The sequence below is a fragment of the Rhinopithecus bieti genome, unplaced genomic scaffold, assembly GCF_001698545.2.
Source record: "Rhinopithecus bieti isolate Rb0 unplaced genomic scaffold, ASM169854v2 scaffold_30775, whole genome shotgun sequence".
Lineage (NCBI taxonomy): Eukaryota > Metazoa > Chordata > Mammalia > Primates > Cercopithecidae > Rhinopithecus > Rhinopithecus bieti.
In genome coordinates this window covers 3,612,848-3,629,230 of record NW_016813906.1, presented here as the reverse complement: position 1 = coordinate 3,629,230, position 16,383 = coordinate 3,612,848, and the positions used below count along the sequence as shown (strand labels likewise).

General features: G+C 35.4%; 1 protein-coding gene across 6 annotated transcripts in view; it reads right to left on the bottom strand.

The window, feature by feature from the left end:
* FANCL (FA complementation group L) overlaps window positions 1-15,534 on the bottom strand; it is an 80,461-nt gene extending 64,927 nt beyond the window's left edge. For 4 of the 6 annotated variants that reach the window (XR_001880865.1, XM_017849073.1, XM_017849074.1 and 1 more), the window contains exons 1-4: window positions 15,356-15,534; window positions 6,209-6,267; window positions 3,923-3,983; window positions 781-837 (exon numbers count right to left, since the gene is read on the bottom strand). Coding sequence is in view for 5 of the 6 variants with exons in the window: in XM_017849073.1 (XP_017704562.1) it covers window positions 781-837; window positions 3,923-3,983; window positions 6,209-6,267; window positions 15,356-15,451 (273 nt within the window). In the remaining variant the exon portion in view is untranslated. Of the gene's footprint in view, window positions 1-780; window positions 838-3,922; window positions 3,984-6,208; window positions 6,268-14,720; window positions 15,318-15,355 lie in introns of those variants that run through there. The other 2 variants (XM_017849078.1, XM_017849077.1) reach the window with 2 other exon arrangements.
* Between the last annotated feature and the right edge of the window lie 849 nt (window positions 15,535-16,383).

Sequence of the window (16,383 nt, the reverse complement as noted above, 5' to 3'; positions counted from 1 at the left end):
AAAAAAAAAAAAAAAAAAAAAAAGAAATTATTAACTTTGTTGAGGTTATAACAGTATATTTAAAAACAGATAAAAAGCACTTAGCTGTTAAAGAGATACACACTGACGTATTTACGGAGGGATACATACAATGTCCAGAATTTCCTTTAAAATACTACAGTGTCTTTCTTCTAAAAAAGTAGAAGAGGAACTAAGACTGGCAAAATGTTAAAATTTGGTCAGGCCCAGCAGTATTTACTATAATCTTCCCTCTTCTTTTGTTTATGTTGAAAACTTGGGTAATAAAATGAACTTGGGTTTTAAGAAAAATGTCTACAGGATAAACTAAACAATCAAGTATTTTATGCAACTCTGATTAAACAGTATATACGTAACAGTACACATAAAGTGAAGCCTAATACATTTTTTCAGATATCTGTAGCTATAGACAAAATTATTTATACATCGTATTATATCTTTAAGTAGGACTACCTAATCTCTTCTTAGATTTTAAACTCCCTGCTGACAGGCCAGGAGTGCATTTTATGTCTTCACCACCTGCCCAACACTAGTGTCAAGAATACCTAGTTTATGATACAATCAAAGTGGTTCCTTCACAAAGTTACATCCCTCATGCAGTTCAAGAAATTCATCACCTATATTTATGTACACAGTAAAAGAAAACATTAAATGACTGGGAGTTAAGAAGACAAATTCTAATAATGTCAGTTTTTAAAGGAGTTACAGAAAAGAAATAAAGACTTCCAGTATGGTAACAGCATCAGAAAAAAAAATTCTTACCAAAAGCATCTTCAACTCCATCATAAAGCTCATTAGATCAGGAGAGTGCTGCATCCTCTAGATCAAAACATTTCCAATTAATTTCATTTGCACAATAAATATTCCATCCACTAAAACTGTAATAAAATGTAGGCCCAAGTGAAGTGAAAAAAAGATTAGCTATATCTACATCTGAAAAGTATAAGAAGTATTGGTCATCAACCTTACTACTACTACCAATTTCATTTTGAAAGAGTAATTAATGTCCTCAAATCTACTTTGTTGAGATATATTAAACTGTGTTAGAATGTCACTTAAAACCTCACACTACTCTGTTTCTTGAGCACTGTATACTACTGAATCCCTTGTCCCCCTTGCAGGGCATGTGATGGGAGTGTGGCTTGCTTCTTCAGTGCCCTGTTGCTCAAACCTCTAGGGGAACATACAGACAGGCAGGCTGTGGGGCTCCAACCCCACAGCAGTGTCTAGGCGTGAATGTTTACAGCTACTTAAACCCCAGTGGGTGTGTGTTACAGGTGCTCTTTTAGTTTAGCCATCCATCGGCAGCTTGTGTTAGCCAGCTCAATTAGACCCCTGCCTTATTGCAAGGACAGAGAACTTTCTGTATCCCAGGGTTCCTGCCTTGATGTACTGGAAGAATTGGATCACATGTGGGCTTGGAGAATGACTGCAAGATTTTATTGAGTGGAAGTAGCTCTCAGCAGATGTGGGAGTCAGAAGGGAAATGGTTTTCCCCTGGAGTCGGGCTGCTCAGTGGCCCAGGCTCTCCTACAACCACCCTGGCCAAACTCCACATCATTCTGCTGGTGAATGGCCTGCCAGCCTGCTGGAGCCTGTCGGTGTGCTCTTGACATGCTCTCGATGTCCTCTCAATGTCCGGACACTTGTGTGTTTCTCCTCTGATATATTTCTCTCGACGTCCAGCTGCTTGTGTGTGTGTGCCTGCTAGGGTCTCGGGTTTTTATAGGCACAAGATGGGGGTATGGCAGGCCATGGTGGTCTTGGGAAATGCAACATTTGAGTGTGAAGGCAGGGGTGCCTGTCCTCACCTAGGTCCATGGGCACAGGCCCGAGGGTGGAGCCCTCACCAGGGACCCATCCTTCTCTACCCAGCACTTCTCTGCCGCCCTTCTGTATCACTACCATGTCTATAAATCTAGCAACCTAATCATAACTTTTTTTAAAGAAGAAGAGAAAGAGGAGGAGGAGGAGGAAGAGAAAAAAAAAGAGAAAGAAGAGGTATAGAAGTGATGTGAGTGGGAAGAGTATAAAATATAAAATCAGGCAACTCTATATAATTTTAAAATCTAGTTAGAGCAATAAATTAACAATTATTAATTAACAATACGGTCTTTTTTTATTTTTCCCTTGACCTTAAAGACTACCTACAATTGTGATTTTTGTCCTCTCACAACTAATCCGTATTAGTCAAAACAGAGACAGTCATTCATTAAAGTAAAACCTGTTATATAATAAAATGGCAAAAAGGAAATAATCTCTAAAGTAGAATAAATATTTAAGAGTTATGATTCCATTTCCTAGAAATCCTTCATTCTTAAAATAACTACAGAAAAAAATATTCTCAAGTTTTACACTGTTTTCAACAATGCATGAACACATTATGATTCACATCTTAACTCAGGTTTGAGTGTGTCTATGTAGAGCAAATTCTTGACTATCCCTTCTTCTACATTGTATTTCCACCCTCAGTTTATTACAGATGATCAATAAATGACAGGGTCTGGAAAGGTCTGGAAACTAAAGCCCAGAGGCCAAATCCAGCTCAATACCGTTTTTGTAAACAAANTCGATCTCCTGACCTCGTGATCCGCCCGTCTCGGCCTCCCAAAGTGCTGGGATTTCACTTACCTCTTATCGATGGTTGCTATAAGGGCAGAGTTGAGTAGTTACAACAGAGATCTTACGGCCTACTAAGTCGGAAAAATTTATTATCTGGTTCTTTACAGAAAAAGTCTGTTGACTCCCTGGCCCATATTTACTAAAATTAAACATGATACAAGAAAAGAATAGTAATATTCACTGGGACTGTAAAATAAAAAGAAGACTTAAACTAACACTGGGTTCTACCTAACCAATCAGAGGGCAAGGAAGAATAAATAATTGGGATTTTTTTCTAGGAATCCTCTTGATAACTTGCTGGCGAAAAACAGAGTAATAGATCTTAATATTAGACTACATAAACCATTTTTTCCCATGCTATCTCAATATATCAGTAGATGCATTTCTTAAAGTTTAGTGTACAATATAAAAAGTAAAGGGGATGGAGACAGGGATAGAAAGAAAACAGACAAATAATTTGAACATATCCTTAAAAAACTTCTGTAATTATATTGCCAGGATGACAACCTTCATTCTATAAATCAAATAGTTTATTTCCTATACTTCTTTGCAGCTTTAATGCTTTACGGGAAAGTGACTGTGACTGTCAGTTATCATAGATAATAACCTGCTTTTAAGACACAGAAATACAGAAAATCAGGAAAAAAAAAAACACATAAACGCATAAAGCATCAAAAGAAATGCAATTCTAAAAACTATTTTCCTAAAAGAAGAATTGTAGTATTATGTCATTATTTTCCTTCAGTAACTGACTTTTTTTCTACTCTTTAAAGGAATTTTCAGGTAGAGGAACCTAAACATTAAGAATAAAGAAATTAATCCTGCCTATTAACACACTAAGCAACCTTTATCTCCCCTCATTATGCAAGTACACATGATCCTAAATTATTTCTACTACATCTTTTCCGTTGCTAATCTAGGACTAAAATCCCATTTTTGCCACAGATATCCCACAGCTCTAAATGGGTGTGATGTTTTTTTTCCCTATCACCACCATTCAGTCTCAGAAGAAAAATCACTCAAGTAGTGATGGATATGGATAAGGGTGAATTCATTTGAAGAACCTAAAGTCTCAAGGATGGAAATTGGTTTCAACACAAAGGCTACCTGGAGATCTCCTGAGGACACTGAGATTTAAAAATACACAGAGATGAAACCTACAAAACTCAACAACTATTAAACCAGTTTGTTACAACATTCTACAAAGTAGATATTTGAAGAACAATAAATTTAGTAATTTCTTATTTTCACTTAAAACATAAACCTTCTAAAAACGACTTACCTGTTGTACTATTTGATGGTATCCATTAAGTATTGTTCTCAGCTGCCAACTACATAATAATCTAAAATTTTAATGAGACAAAATGGTTTGTTCATTGTTCAGAATTAAAAGGAAAAACGTATTTGTATGCTAATACAAATATGCATGTACATACAAAAGAAGGACAAATATAATTTTGACAAGTTAATAAAATTTTTACCATTGATACTGTTCAAAGTCTTGTCTTCAAACTGTCGGTACTAATTTTATTCCAAAATATAAATAACTGTAATCAGTAAATGACAGGCAAACAGTACATCCTGTTTTTTAACTTTAACACATCCCAAGCGAAGTTTTCCACCAAAGTAGATTCTTTTCCAAGATAGGTTAAATAAAACCAACAGTTTTGATAACAATGTATCACCCAATATAATGTATCAAACATGTATTTGAAAAAGCATGTGTAGCAATATTACCTTCAAATTCCTGATTAATATAACTAAAAGGATATATTTTATTTTTATTTTTTATTTTTTAGAGACAGGGTCTCGCTCTGTCAGTCAGGCTGGCTGAAGTGCAGTAGAAGAACAGCTCACTGCAACCTCAACTCCTGGGTTCAAGAAACCCTCCCGCCTCAGCCTCTCAAGTAGCTGGGACTACAGACACCCACCACCAAGCCCGGATACAAAGATACATACTTTTAATTAATCGTATAAGAAGTGACAAGTTAATGTTCACCCACTTACTGGCTAACCTCTGCTGTGCTCCTGATACTATTAAGTAACTCTTCTAAGGAATTACTTTTACTTACCTGTAAGTAGGAAGTCTCTCTGAGTTTTCCCCAACATGGCCTTTTCAAACCAGCACAACTCTCTCCATTCTTGAGTCTTCAAACCCCCATACCCATCCCTATCTCCTCTCTTAGTGGCAGAGTAGTTCATTCAAATGTCCATTGGTAACCCCTGCAGGAGATGTGCTTTCTCTCCCTTGCTATCAACTTGGTGACTTCAATTAATTATCCCTTTATTGTGGTATCCTTAATTTATGTTCTGCTAGTTTTTTCTACTTAATGAACTAACTTGTTCAAATACAGGTATCTTCAAAGAACACTGTAACTCTTCCTTGAATGCACACCATTCTCTAACACCTCTTTTTCTTCAAAATACTTTACACTTTCCTCCCACTCATCCAGTCCAAAATCCAACACAAATGGCTTCTGCCACCACACAAAACTTACTTGCATCTAACCTATCTCTCTGTAGTCTTCAGCAATGCTAACCATACCTTGCTTAAGCCTTCTTTATTTGGCTTGAAAGACTCTGCTGTCCAAATTTTCCTCTTTTCTGGTCAATCCTTAGTCTCCTTCTAAGTTCCTCTTTAGTGACCAGTCCTTTAAATGTTGGTGTGCCCCAAGGTCTTGTCACGTCACTGGCTTTCTCTTCTACGCCCCCCACCAAAACTCCCCGCCAGACACAGCACCAAAAAGCCTATTCACAATCAAGGTCCCAAATCCTTCATCTGTTGTAACTTCCACATACATCTGCACTCCAGGTCTCACACTCTAGTTCCACACCACCATATTACTACCTACTAAATAGCTCCTCTTGACATTTCATACCCAGTATGACTTAAAACAGTCTCTCTTCTACTTTTCCATCTGTGACTTCTTCTCTAGCTTAGTGATCTGAGCCAGGAATTTGAAAAGCATCCTCTATTCCTTTTTCCCTCTTACCTACACTTCTAGTGGTCACAAAATCCTCTCAGTTTTACTCACAAATATCTCTGGATTCCTTTTCCTCCATTCTTCTTCAGAAATATTTAGAGGAAGAATTGAGATTTGGGGTGGTACCTAAATTTTCAGTCTCATATCCTGACTAGTTGTATCTACCAACACCCAATGTTGGTGCCTAATTTATTCCAGGACTGAACTGATGTGAGTCTTCCCATATAATGAATATACATATTAATAATATCAGTCAAAAGTTGGAAAAAATGTTGTCTAATCCTTTTGTACTCTCCCTTTATATACTTGTTCAGTATTTGTTTGTGAAGTATACACAGTTGCTGTTTACTGCCTTAAATTAAAAAAAAAAAAATGAGAGAACTAATGTTTAAAAGCACTTTAGTAACAGGTAAATATTTACAAATGCCACATTGGTTTGGAAAAATCAGAGATGTTTCTTTTGGAGCAAATGACTAATAAGCATTTTAGGCAAAACTCTAGTCACTAGAATCAATTTACACGAAATGTACTGCCTGTCCCACCAAAATGCAAAAATGCACGTTTATAACTAAACACCGTATCACCTTGCATTCTTCAGTTGTAAATCTTCAGGCAACACTACTCTAAGGTGGAAGTCTCTTCCCTGTGGAAAACATTGAAAAGGATCACTCAAATTTTTATCTTTCACTTAATGCTAAGAGAAGTTAAACAGAATCATATAGAAAAGACAATGCTTTCCTTTATTTTCTAAAAGGTATCAACTTTATCCACATCTTTATACTTGTTAAAATATATGCAACAGAATATTGCATTTGAGGGAAAATAACTCAAAACTGTCTTACGGAAGCTTTGTAGTTACTGGGAAATCAAAACACTCAGATAAGACTTTCTTTTAAAGAGAAAGTCACTCATAAATACAAGAAATAATACAAAATTATTAATACAGGCCCATAGAAGATATTTCAGTGTTATTTCTTAGGAAATAAATTTATGAAAAAAAAAAGAAATTCCTTCAAACTGCTTTAAAATGGAAGAAAACAATTACAATATAAAATAAGGATATATAACATAATATAGTTCTTCATGTTTTACACTTAGTTTCTAAATTTTTAATAAAATGAAAAATATATTTAGTTTACACCTATATAGACCCATAAGTGAAATACTTTTTCATAAATCTCAGAGTATATTTAATTCTCCCATTAGTGGGCCTCTAATTTTTCTGAAATCCTTAACATACTAACTATGTATCTGAACAAACTGAATTTTACTCAAGAGTCTAAGAAAGACCTCTGAGACACTTATTCCATTTTACTTTCTTGGAAAAGTGAACGGGTAAGTAGTTTAAACTTTGTAACTTAAATAGGACAATACACATGAAATTTGAGCAAAAATAGCAGAAAAAGACAAACAGAAATGTAATCTTTTACTCCAACAGAATAAAATGAAAAAGAGTAATAAAATTCTCAAAAAACAATTACCATGAAGAATTTTAGCACAGTCTCCCTCAAAGCAGTTTCAAAAACAGAGGAACACAATTAAATGTACCCCATAACCTTTACTTTCATGGTAATATTACAGTTCTGACTTTCATTACATTTAAATGTCCTTTAAAAAAAATGAAACAAAATGTACTACTGACCTTTTCAAAAGGTCAAGTAACAATAATTCACTATTTCATTAAAGCACTAAAAGTTATTATGTAGTAACTTTAACCTAACGTTATAGATATCCCACACATAGGTGTAAGAACAATTTGGAATTTACAATTTACATGAAAAATAGAAGAACTATTCTACCACAGAAATCCGTGCTGTTATCTGAAAGAATAAAATTCCGAAGTCCCTTACTTGCAAAGCCCAGTCATTTTAAAAGGTCAAATAACATGTCACATGCCACAATACTTTCCTGATTCAAGAGAATATCCAAAATTAGCCTTTTAGTTAAAGCATCTAGAAATATTAATTGTTCTCAAAAGACAGATTTTCCAGGCTTTCAGGGAACAGAAATACTAACAGTTGCCTAAACCTCCATCTCCCCACACATCATCCAGAAAAGCTACATTAATTAACATATTAAGAATAAATAAAACCACAAATATCCCATGTTTTCAGCCAAAAGACAGGGTACACTATAAACCTCAAATTAGCTATAGGAAGAAAAATATAAAGCACTTTCCAACAGAACCTACTCTAGGACTCCCACAGCAACTCTTTTTAGACCGCTAGGAAGGTCAGGAAAAAAAAAAAAAAATGCATGGGAGAGAGACTATGAGGAACGAACAAGTATAAAAAATAATAATAATAATAACAAGTTCTGGCAAATCAGAACACTGACCTACAAAGAGAAGACTTAATGTGAACACAAAAGTCAAGGAGCCAGTCCTGGGAAAGAATGCTTTAACGGTAGAAGATAGGAGAAAAGATGAGACACCTTTTGGAAACTGCGTATTAGGAGGTAAAAGAACAGTAGGAAACTTAGGCTCTTATATGAGTAAATAAAAAAACAACTCCTTCCCACCCAGCACTCGCCAACATTTCATCCATTAAATAAATTACACTTTGCTTCCCCAACAGAAGAGGGTATTCTTAAACTAGGAATTTTATAAACTATTGCAAACAGCCAGAATGTCCATGAATACAAAGATACTGTCTTCATCAATGCAAAGCTACTATGAGACAAAGAAAGAAAAAGAGATTCACAACATTTCAGGTGATAACAGATCCCATGCAAACAAAACCCAGAAACCATAAACAAATTATAATAATAAATGAAATAAATGAGCATTTGTATCAGACATTTTAAAACGAAAATGATAAATTATATTTAAAAAAATGAAAAGGAAGAAATGAATGAGCTGAATAAACACAGGGTGGGATGAAAATAAAGAAAAAGACAAAATTATGTGAAAGTGAAGGAATAAATTTTTTAAAAGTCCAAGGAAGAACAAAATTAAATACAAATGTCATAAAGGGCAAACAAAAAGCAAGAAAATTACCAAATGGGAAAATGAGAAAAAAACTAAAGACCATCAGAGAAAAGGAGTTGAAGTTGAAAACAGACCCAAAAAAGTCCAGACTACATATAATTGGATATCTTGTAAAGAAAAATAAAATAGTAGAAAAAAATATTTAAAAATATAATCCAAGTACACTTCCTGGAGATCCACATACCAAAAGGGTAAGTGGCCACATGATAAAAGTGACTCACAATGATCAATTCTAAGATATATCTTAATTAACAGACTTTCAAAATAAGAAAAAAGTCCAAAGTCTCTAGGTAAAAGATCGAATATATAGGAAACAGAATATAATTAGAAACAGACTTCTTAAAGCAAATTAAAAAATGAAGCAAGAATGAAATAGAAAATGTTAAGAAACTGAAGAGAACTGCTTCTAGCCATTATGGAGTAAAGGGAGCAGGATTTATCTTCCCTCCTTATTTAAAAATGGGACAAAACATATGAAACAATGATTTTCAGATATTAAATAGACAGTGATCCTTGAAAGAAGGGAAACAAATGTAAAAATGCCTAAAATTATCTGTCTATGATGGGAGTATTTTCAGGCTGCAAGATAGGGATGGACAAACAAATAAGAGCATAATATTCTCCCTGATTTGAGAAGAAACAGGTGATCAAGGGGATGCCAACAATTGTACAATTCACAAGGTATAGTACCAAGCAGGAGGGAAATGCATGGAGAGTAGAGAAAAACACAGAGAAACTCCAGCGGATTTCAGAGGATTCCTTACAAGGAGTCTTCATCAAGGAGTCTTCAGCTGAGTACTGCTTGCTCCATGGATATGAGGAAAACACCCAAAGGTGGGAACGTACAGGAACAGATTCTGCAAAATAATCTCTAAGCTCATACAAGGCTGGGTATAGCCATGTTCCAACCAGCCAGAGTGGAAACTTTGTAATATAAGAGCCATTAAATAGAGTGCTCAGAAGGTGTTGCTTCACTTGTAGAGCTTAATTACCTTAGAACAAAGTCTGCTCTGGGTCTACCTAGCAATGCTTAAAAGCTTAAAGCTTAAAATTACTTGGAAAGATCAAACTGTTTCCAAGTAATTTAACTGTAGCTCAAAACAAATCTCAAGAATACTTACAGAATAAAAATATCTAGCATGCAACAGGTAGAATTCATTATGTCTAGCATCCAATCAAGATATACCAAGCACATACATTTCCTGCAAAGAAGCAAGGCAATATCCACAATGAAGAGAAAATCAAGAGAAACAGACCTAAAATGGCAGAGATAATAAACCTGATCTTAAAATTAAAACAATTGTATTTCATACGTTCAAGAAGGTAAAGGAAAACAAGCGTACTAAATAGAGACAGAAAAAATTTAAAGAAAGACTCCCTCAAAAAACACAATGTTTGAGATTTTTTTTATATATAGTATCAACAGCAGATTCCACCTTACAAAAGAAGGTATCAGTATACCTGAAGATATATCCCAAATAAAGAGAAAGACACTAAGGGGAAAAAAAGTGAACAGACCATGAGTGAGCTGTGAAAACTCAAAGTGACCTAAATGCACATATTTGGAGTCCCCAACACAGAGGACAGAAAAGGAGGAAAAAAAAAAAAAAAAAGACTAGAAAAGAAAGAAAAAATAATGGCAGATGTTTTTCCAAATTAAATGAAAATATATACTCACAGATCCAAGAAGCTCCATAGACCTTATGGAGGAAAAACATGAAAAAAGCTACACCAAGGTACAACATACATCAAAGTGACTGAAACCAATGACAAAAAGAAAAATCTTAAAAGCAGTCAGAGGAAAAAAATATTCTATTTACATAGGAACAAAGAAAAGAGCAGAGATTTCTCATAGAAAACAGTGCAAGACAGTAAAGTAACATCTTTACAGTATCAAAAGAGACAAAATTGTATAGCTGATAAACCAATAGTGCATAAAAAATGGAATCCTAATACTATTTTAAGGCAGATCATGATAGATTTAATATGTGTATTATAAACCCTTTAAGAGACTAGTTAAAAAACAAAAAACAAACATACAGCCAATAAACTGGCAAAGGAGATAAAACAGAATTATAAAAAAGAATTCCAATAACACAAAATACAGAAAAATAGGAAAAAAATTAAAAATATGTAAGACAAACAGAAAACACACAGCAAGAGTAGATTTAAATCCAACCATATGAATAACCACGTTAAATGTAAATAGTCTAAATACCCCCAAGTAAAAGGCAGTGACTATCATATTGCATAACAAAGCAAAGCACAGAAGAAACACACTTCAAATATTAAAACACAAATAAGTTTAAAACAAAGAAGTAAAGATAAACTATGGTAACATCAATCAAAAGAAAGATGGAATCTGTATGTTAATATTGGAAAATACAGATTTCAGAGAAAACATTATTACTAAAGATAAGAAAGGTCATTTCATAATCCTAAAGGAGTCAATTCATCAAGAGTGCTTAACGGTTCTAAAAGTTTATGCACCTAATAACAGAACTTCAAAATATATGAAGCAAAACTGATAGAAATTAAATAGAAATTGAAAAATCTACAACGATTGTTGGAGATTTCAACATCCCCTCTCACTAACTGATAGAAAAAGCAGACAAAAAAGTCAGTGAGCATAGTGCTACCCAGTGAGGGCCTGGGTAGCACTCTGAAACAATTTGACCTAACTGGCATTTATATAATTCTCTACCCAATAGCAACAGAATATTCATTCTTTAGAGTACACACAGTATATTCACCAAGATAGACTATATTTTGGTCATAAAATTAAGGCTCAATAAGTATTTTAAAAATTCAAATCATACAAGTTATATTCTGTGACCAAAATGAAATTATAAATCAGTAACAAAAAGATATCTAGAAAATCCTCAATATTGAGAAAGACAATCATATTTCTCAGTGAGCCACAGATCAAAGAAGAAATTAAAAGGCATTTGGAACTGAATAAAAACAAAACTATAGCACACCAAAATTTGTGTGACATAGCTAAACCAGTATTCAAAGGAAAATTTAAAGCACTGAATAGCTGTACTAGAACAGAAGAAAGATCAATTAACTTCCATCTGAAGAAATTAGGAAACTTAAGATCAAAAAACTATCCAGATAGAAACATAAAATAATTTTAAAAAAATCAACAAAATTAAAGGCAGGTTCTTTAAAGAAATCAGTAAAATTTTAAACCTCTATCTAGACGTATCAGGGGAAAAAAAGGAGACATAAATTACCTATATCAGATGACGATGAAAGGTATTTTTAACTTATATCCCTAAATTATTTGACACTCCTACCTCTAGGAGTTGGTGCCTAATTTCCCTTCTTTTGAACACAGACTAAGAAACTTGCGTCTAAAAGAATAAAGCAGAAGTAAATATGTGTGACTTCAGAGGCTAAGGGATTAAAGACAATGTGTATATTTATCTCTCTGTTGTATCACACACTCAGGGGAAGCTAGCTGCCATGTTGTGATAACAGCCAAGCAACACTATAAAGATCCATGTAGTGAAGAACTAAGGCCTCCCGTTAAGAGCAGTAGCAAACTGAGGCCTCATGGCTAATAGCTACGTGAATGAGCAATCTTGGAAGCAAATCCTTCACCTCTAGCTTGACCAGCTTGCAGCCCAGGACAGCTCTGAATGCAGCCCAACACAAATTCGTGAACTTCTTAAAACATTATGGGAGTTTCTGTGATTTTTTTTAGCTTATCAGCTATCATTAATGTATTTTAGGTGTGCCCAAGACAATTCTTCTTCTTCCAATATGACCCAGGGAAGCCAAAAGATTGGACACCCTGTTTTAGATCATCAAAGTCTTGGCAAGTATCTTGATTGCAAAATCATGAGAGATTTTGATCAAGAACTACCATCCAAGTTGTTCTCAAATTTCAAATCCACAGAAATGGTGAGACAATAATTGTTTTTGTTTTAAGCCACTAAGGTTTGAAGTAAATAGCAGCAAAAGACAACCAACATAGAGAGCATCATTACAGACCCTAAAGACATTAAAAGGATAATAAGCAACTATTATAAATAACTTTAAGCCAATAAAATCAGAAACCTAGATGAAACTAACAAATTCATTGAAAGACACAAACTACCAAAGCTCACTCAAAGGAAAGAGAAAATCTAATAATAGAGACAACACCTAAACCTGATTATATATTAGGTCACAGGAAAAAATACCAGTAACTTCCACGGAGACTTTGTTTTATAAACAATCCTGTCTAATTATAATACAAGAAAATTAGAAATCAGCAACAAAACTAAAACCAAAAGGACCTTCCACGAGAAAATTTTAAAACCTATTAAGGTGCATAGTAAATTAACATCATATAGCTTCTAAGAAAGGTGGTGACAAGACTACACGTCAGCATCTATAGGATACTTTTGAAACAGTGATGAGAGGAAACGCAAAGCCTTAGAAACTTACATATATAAAACCTGCTCACTGGCCAAATCTGGGACAATTCGAGGATCAAAATAATGATTATAATCAAATAATTTTTTTAAAAATCCATGCATCCATTCTAATATAATTAAATAAATGAGAAAGCAGGCAATGCTACTCCTTATAATAAATTGCCACTTCATAAATACAGAAATGACAAGAGTTAGAAAATTATCATTTGGCAACCATGACAGTAACAGTCGACTCAAGTAAAAGTCAATGGATGCTAAAACTCGAGAATGTGTGTGAAAGTTTGATGCCTCAGAGTACCTCCCCAAAAATACTTATGAATTACAAAAGGAGACTCTGGCAGATGACACCTTAACCAGGTGATCAAAGTTAACATCATTAATAATGGAACCAACAGGCAACCTCACAAGCCTTAAGAAGGACAGAAACAATCTTTCTGTAGTTTCCCTGCCAAAAATGTATTATGTGATATAGTGAGGAAATATCACCCAAATTGAGATACCATCTACCTAATAGCCAACCTGTACTCTTCAAAAATGTCAAGCTTATAAAAAACACAGACTGAGAACTGTTCCAGGTTAGATATGACAACTAAATGTAATGTGGGATCTTAACGACAGATGGTAGGGGATAGGGGATATAAAACATACAACTGTATCATAAACAAAATTTGAAATATGGACTCTTAGATAATAGTATATCATTAAATATCCTGATTTTGATCATTGTACTGTGGTTATGTATGAGTGTGTCCTTGTTCTTATGCAATTTATGCTCAAGTATTTGGGGATAAAAGGGAACTATGCCTGATTTAACCTCAAATGGTTCAGGAAAAAAATGTGTATACACGCCCACCCACATACATATACTTAACAATGATCAATCAAATGGAGAAAATGTAAACTGGTGAATCTAGGTAAAGGGTATACTGGAATTACTTGTGCTGTATATCCTTGCTAGTTTTCTGTAAATTTGAAATATACACAAAATATTTTTAGACACGTAAAATGTTCAGGTTAAGATTTAAATAAACTGCTAAGGCAGGTACAAATTGGAACTGTAGCTACAGCAATGGTCATAAAAAACTTTAATCTCAATTCTAATGGCTGTACTTGCTTTCTAAGAGGACTTAGCAGACATAGACATACATAATAGTATTTGCCTTAAAGTGCCTAAAATTAGGTATAACATGCTTCCTGTAAAAAAAATATATAACTTAATAATTTTTCCACTTTTCTAAATGTTGTCTAAAAGAGAATCATATTTTCAGCTAGGTAATTCAAGAAGAATACTTCTAATTGGAGAGGCAAAGGTGGATTAACTTTTTTCCATATGGAATAATGAATTTTAACCTCTACTTTCTGTGATGGTCATATGGTAACTCCACATATACTCAAAGACTATGCGTGATGTCGGGAAGCGAGCACAAGTTTGAGTGTAATGGTCAGAAAGGAACGTCTACACTCAAAATGTTAACCTAAGGTACCCTGGTGCAATGTAGAGAGAAAAAAAATCCAGGACTGAAATCACACAGCCTGCGTTTAACGGATTCTGATGTCATCATCAGCAAATAACGTCTCCGGTTTCCCATACCCTGATTTTTTCAATTAGAAAATGGGAATGATGATTCTTCTAAAAATTTCTGCCTCAAAGGGCTGAGGATTAAGTGAGCTATTTACCTGGAAAGCGCTTTGTAAACTTCGAAACCCTACACATGTGTTAGTATGTGTAATAAACTCCGTAAGAGAGGCCACTGGAATCAGCAAAGGTAATTAATTCCATTGCTGTCATGCTTCTCCTAAAAAATATTGTAACTGTGGGTGTTCAGGTACATACGACTTGGCAAAGGGCCAAAATAGGGTTTTCTTCCCAAATATTCTTTCTACAGGAAACACGAATATGATTAGCCCAGATTCTCGAGTGAACTCATCAACATCCGTGGAGGTGGAGAGTGTTAAAATCGAGTTAGGGCAAAATTTACCAAAAAAAAGAAAAAAAAATCAAAGAACAGTCAATTACGGGACACTGAACGAAGAAGGAAGCCAAACTCAGGGAAGGGCGAGGGAGAGAGGAGGCGTGGCCCCAGCCCCGCTCCATGCCGCGCGCCTCCTAGCTCCCCATCCCGCGCGGAGACCACAGGGGTGGCGGCGACAGCGGCGTTTCTCAAACCTTCAGTCTCCCAAGAGCCGTTACGCGCCGCCCTTCTCAATCCCCACAAGTCTGGGCCCCTAACCTCCTAGCCTGTCACAGACTTCTGCGCGCAGCTACGCTGCAAGAGGCTCTCTTAGCTAGAGAGCAACCACTGGGCGGGTACCTGAGCCGAGATGAATCCCTCATACACGGTTTTCGACCGGTTCTGTGGCAGAAGCAGCGGGCACTGGCGCAACAGGCTCGCTTCCGTCACCGCCATGGCTCGAAGTCCGGAGAGACACAGAGAAGCTCTAGACCTGCTGGGTCCTGCACATGCGCAGTCCGCTTGCGCTTGGACGCCGCGGAGCGGAAACCCGAGCCTTGGCGGGAAGATCCTGGAGGATTCCGCGGGCGGAAATGAAGGTAAAGCGCAGCCAGGCCAAGTGGCGCTCTGCCTGAGGCGACATCGGGGCTCCCCAACCGGTAGTGGAAGGGAAGATTGCGCTCAAGTCCGCAGGACTGACTGACCAACCTGGAACAGTTCTCAGTCTGTGTTTTTTATAAGCTTGACATTTTTAAAGAGTACAGGTTGGCTATTAGGTAGATGGTATCTCAATTTGGGTTTGAATGATATTTCCTCACTATATCACATAATACATTTTGGTCATTCTAACCTCGATTGTCCCAGGAGCCCTTTTGATGATTCTGTTTGACTTTGTTAAAGACTTACAACTTTGGTGTTGCATTTCCTCCAGAATAAAATGACTTTTACAGCCTGGACATTGTAGCACTTCTGTCTTAAACCTCTCACACCCCCTTCTTTGCTGTTGTCCTCTCTCCCTTAACATACAAAATAATGTATTATTTTGTGTAATACATGTAATACATTTGTAGTAATATGTATTATAACACATTCATTATATTATACATTACAGTTCCTGTAGCTAAGTTTAATCAGATATATTTGAGACACACTCACGTATATACGTATATATGTATTGATTAGACTCAAGTCAACAGTGGACTCAGTTCTGTGTATGGCACTCACAAATACAAAAAGCAAAACATGAGTGAAGACTGCTAATGGACTTGAACTTAATTTTCCTCTGACAGCCCTTGCAATACGTTTTTCTAACTCAGGAATGTTATCCGTCCCATCTTATTGAGAGCTGATTAAATAAGAAACTTATTAAAATATTTACCATATGATTA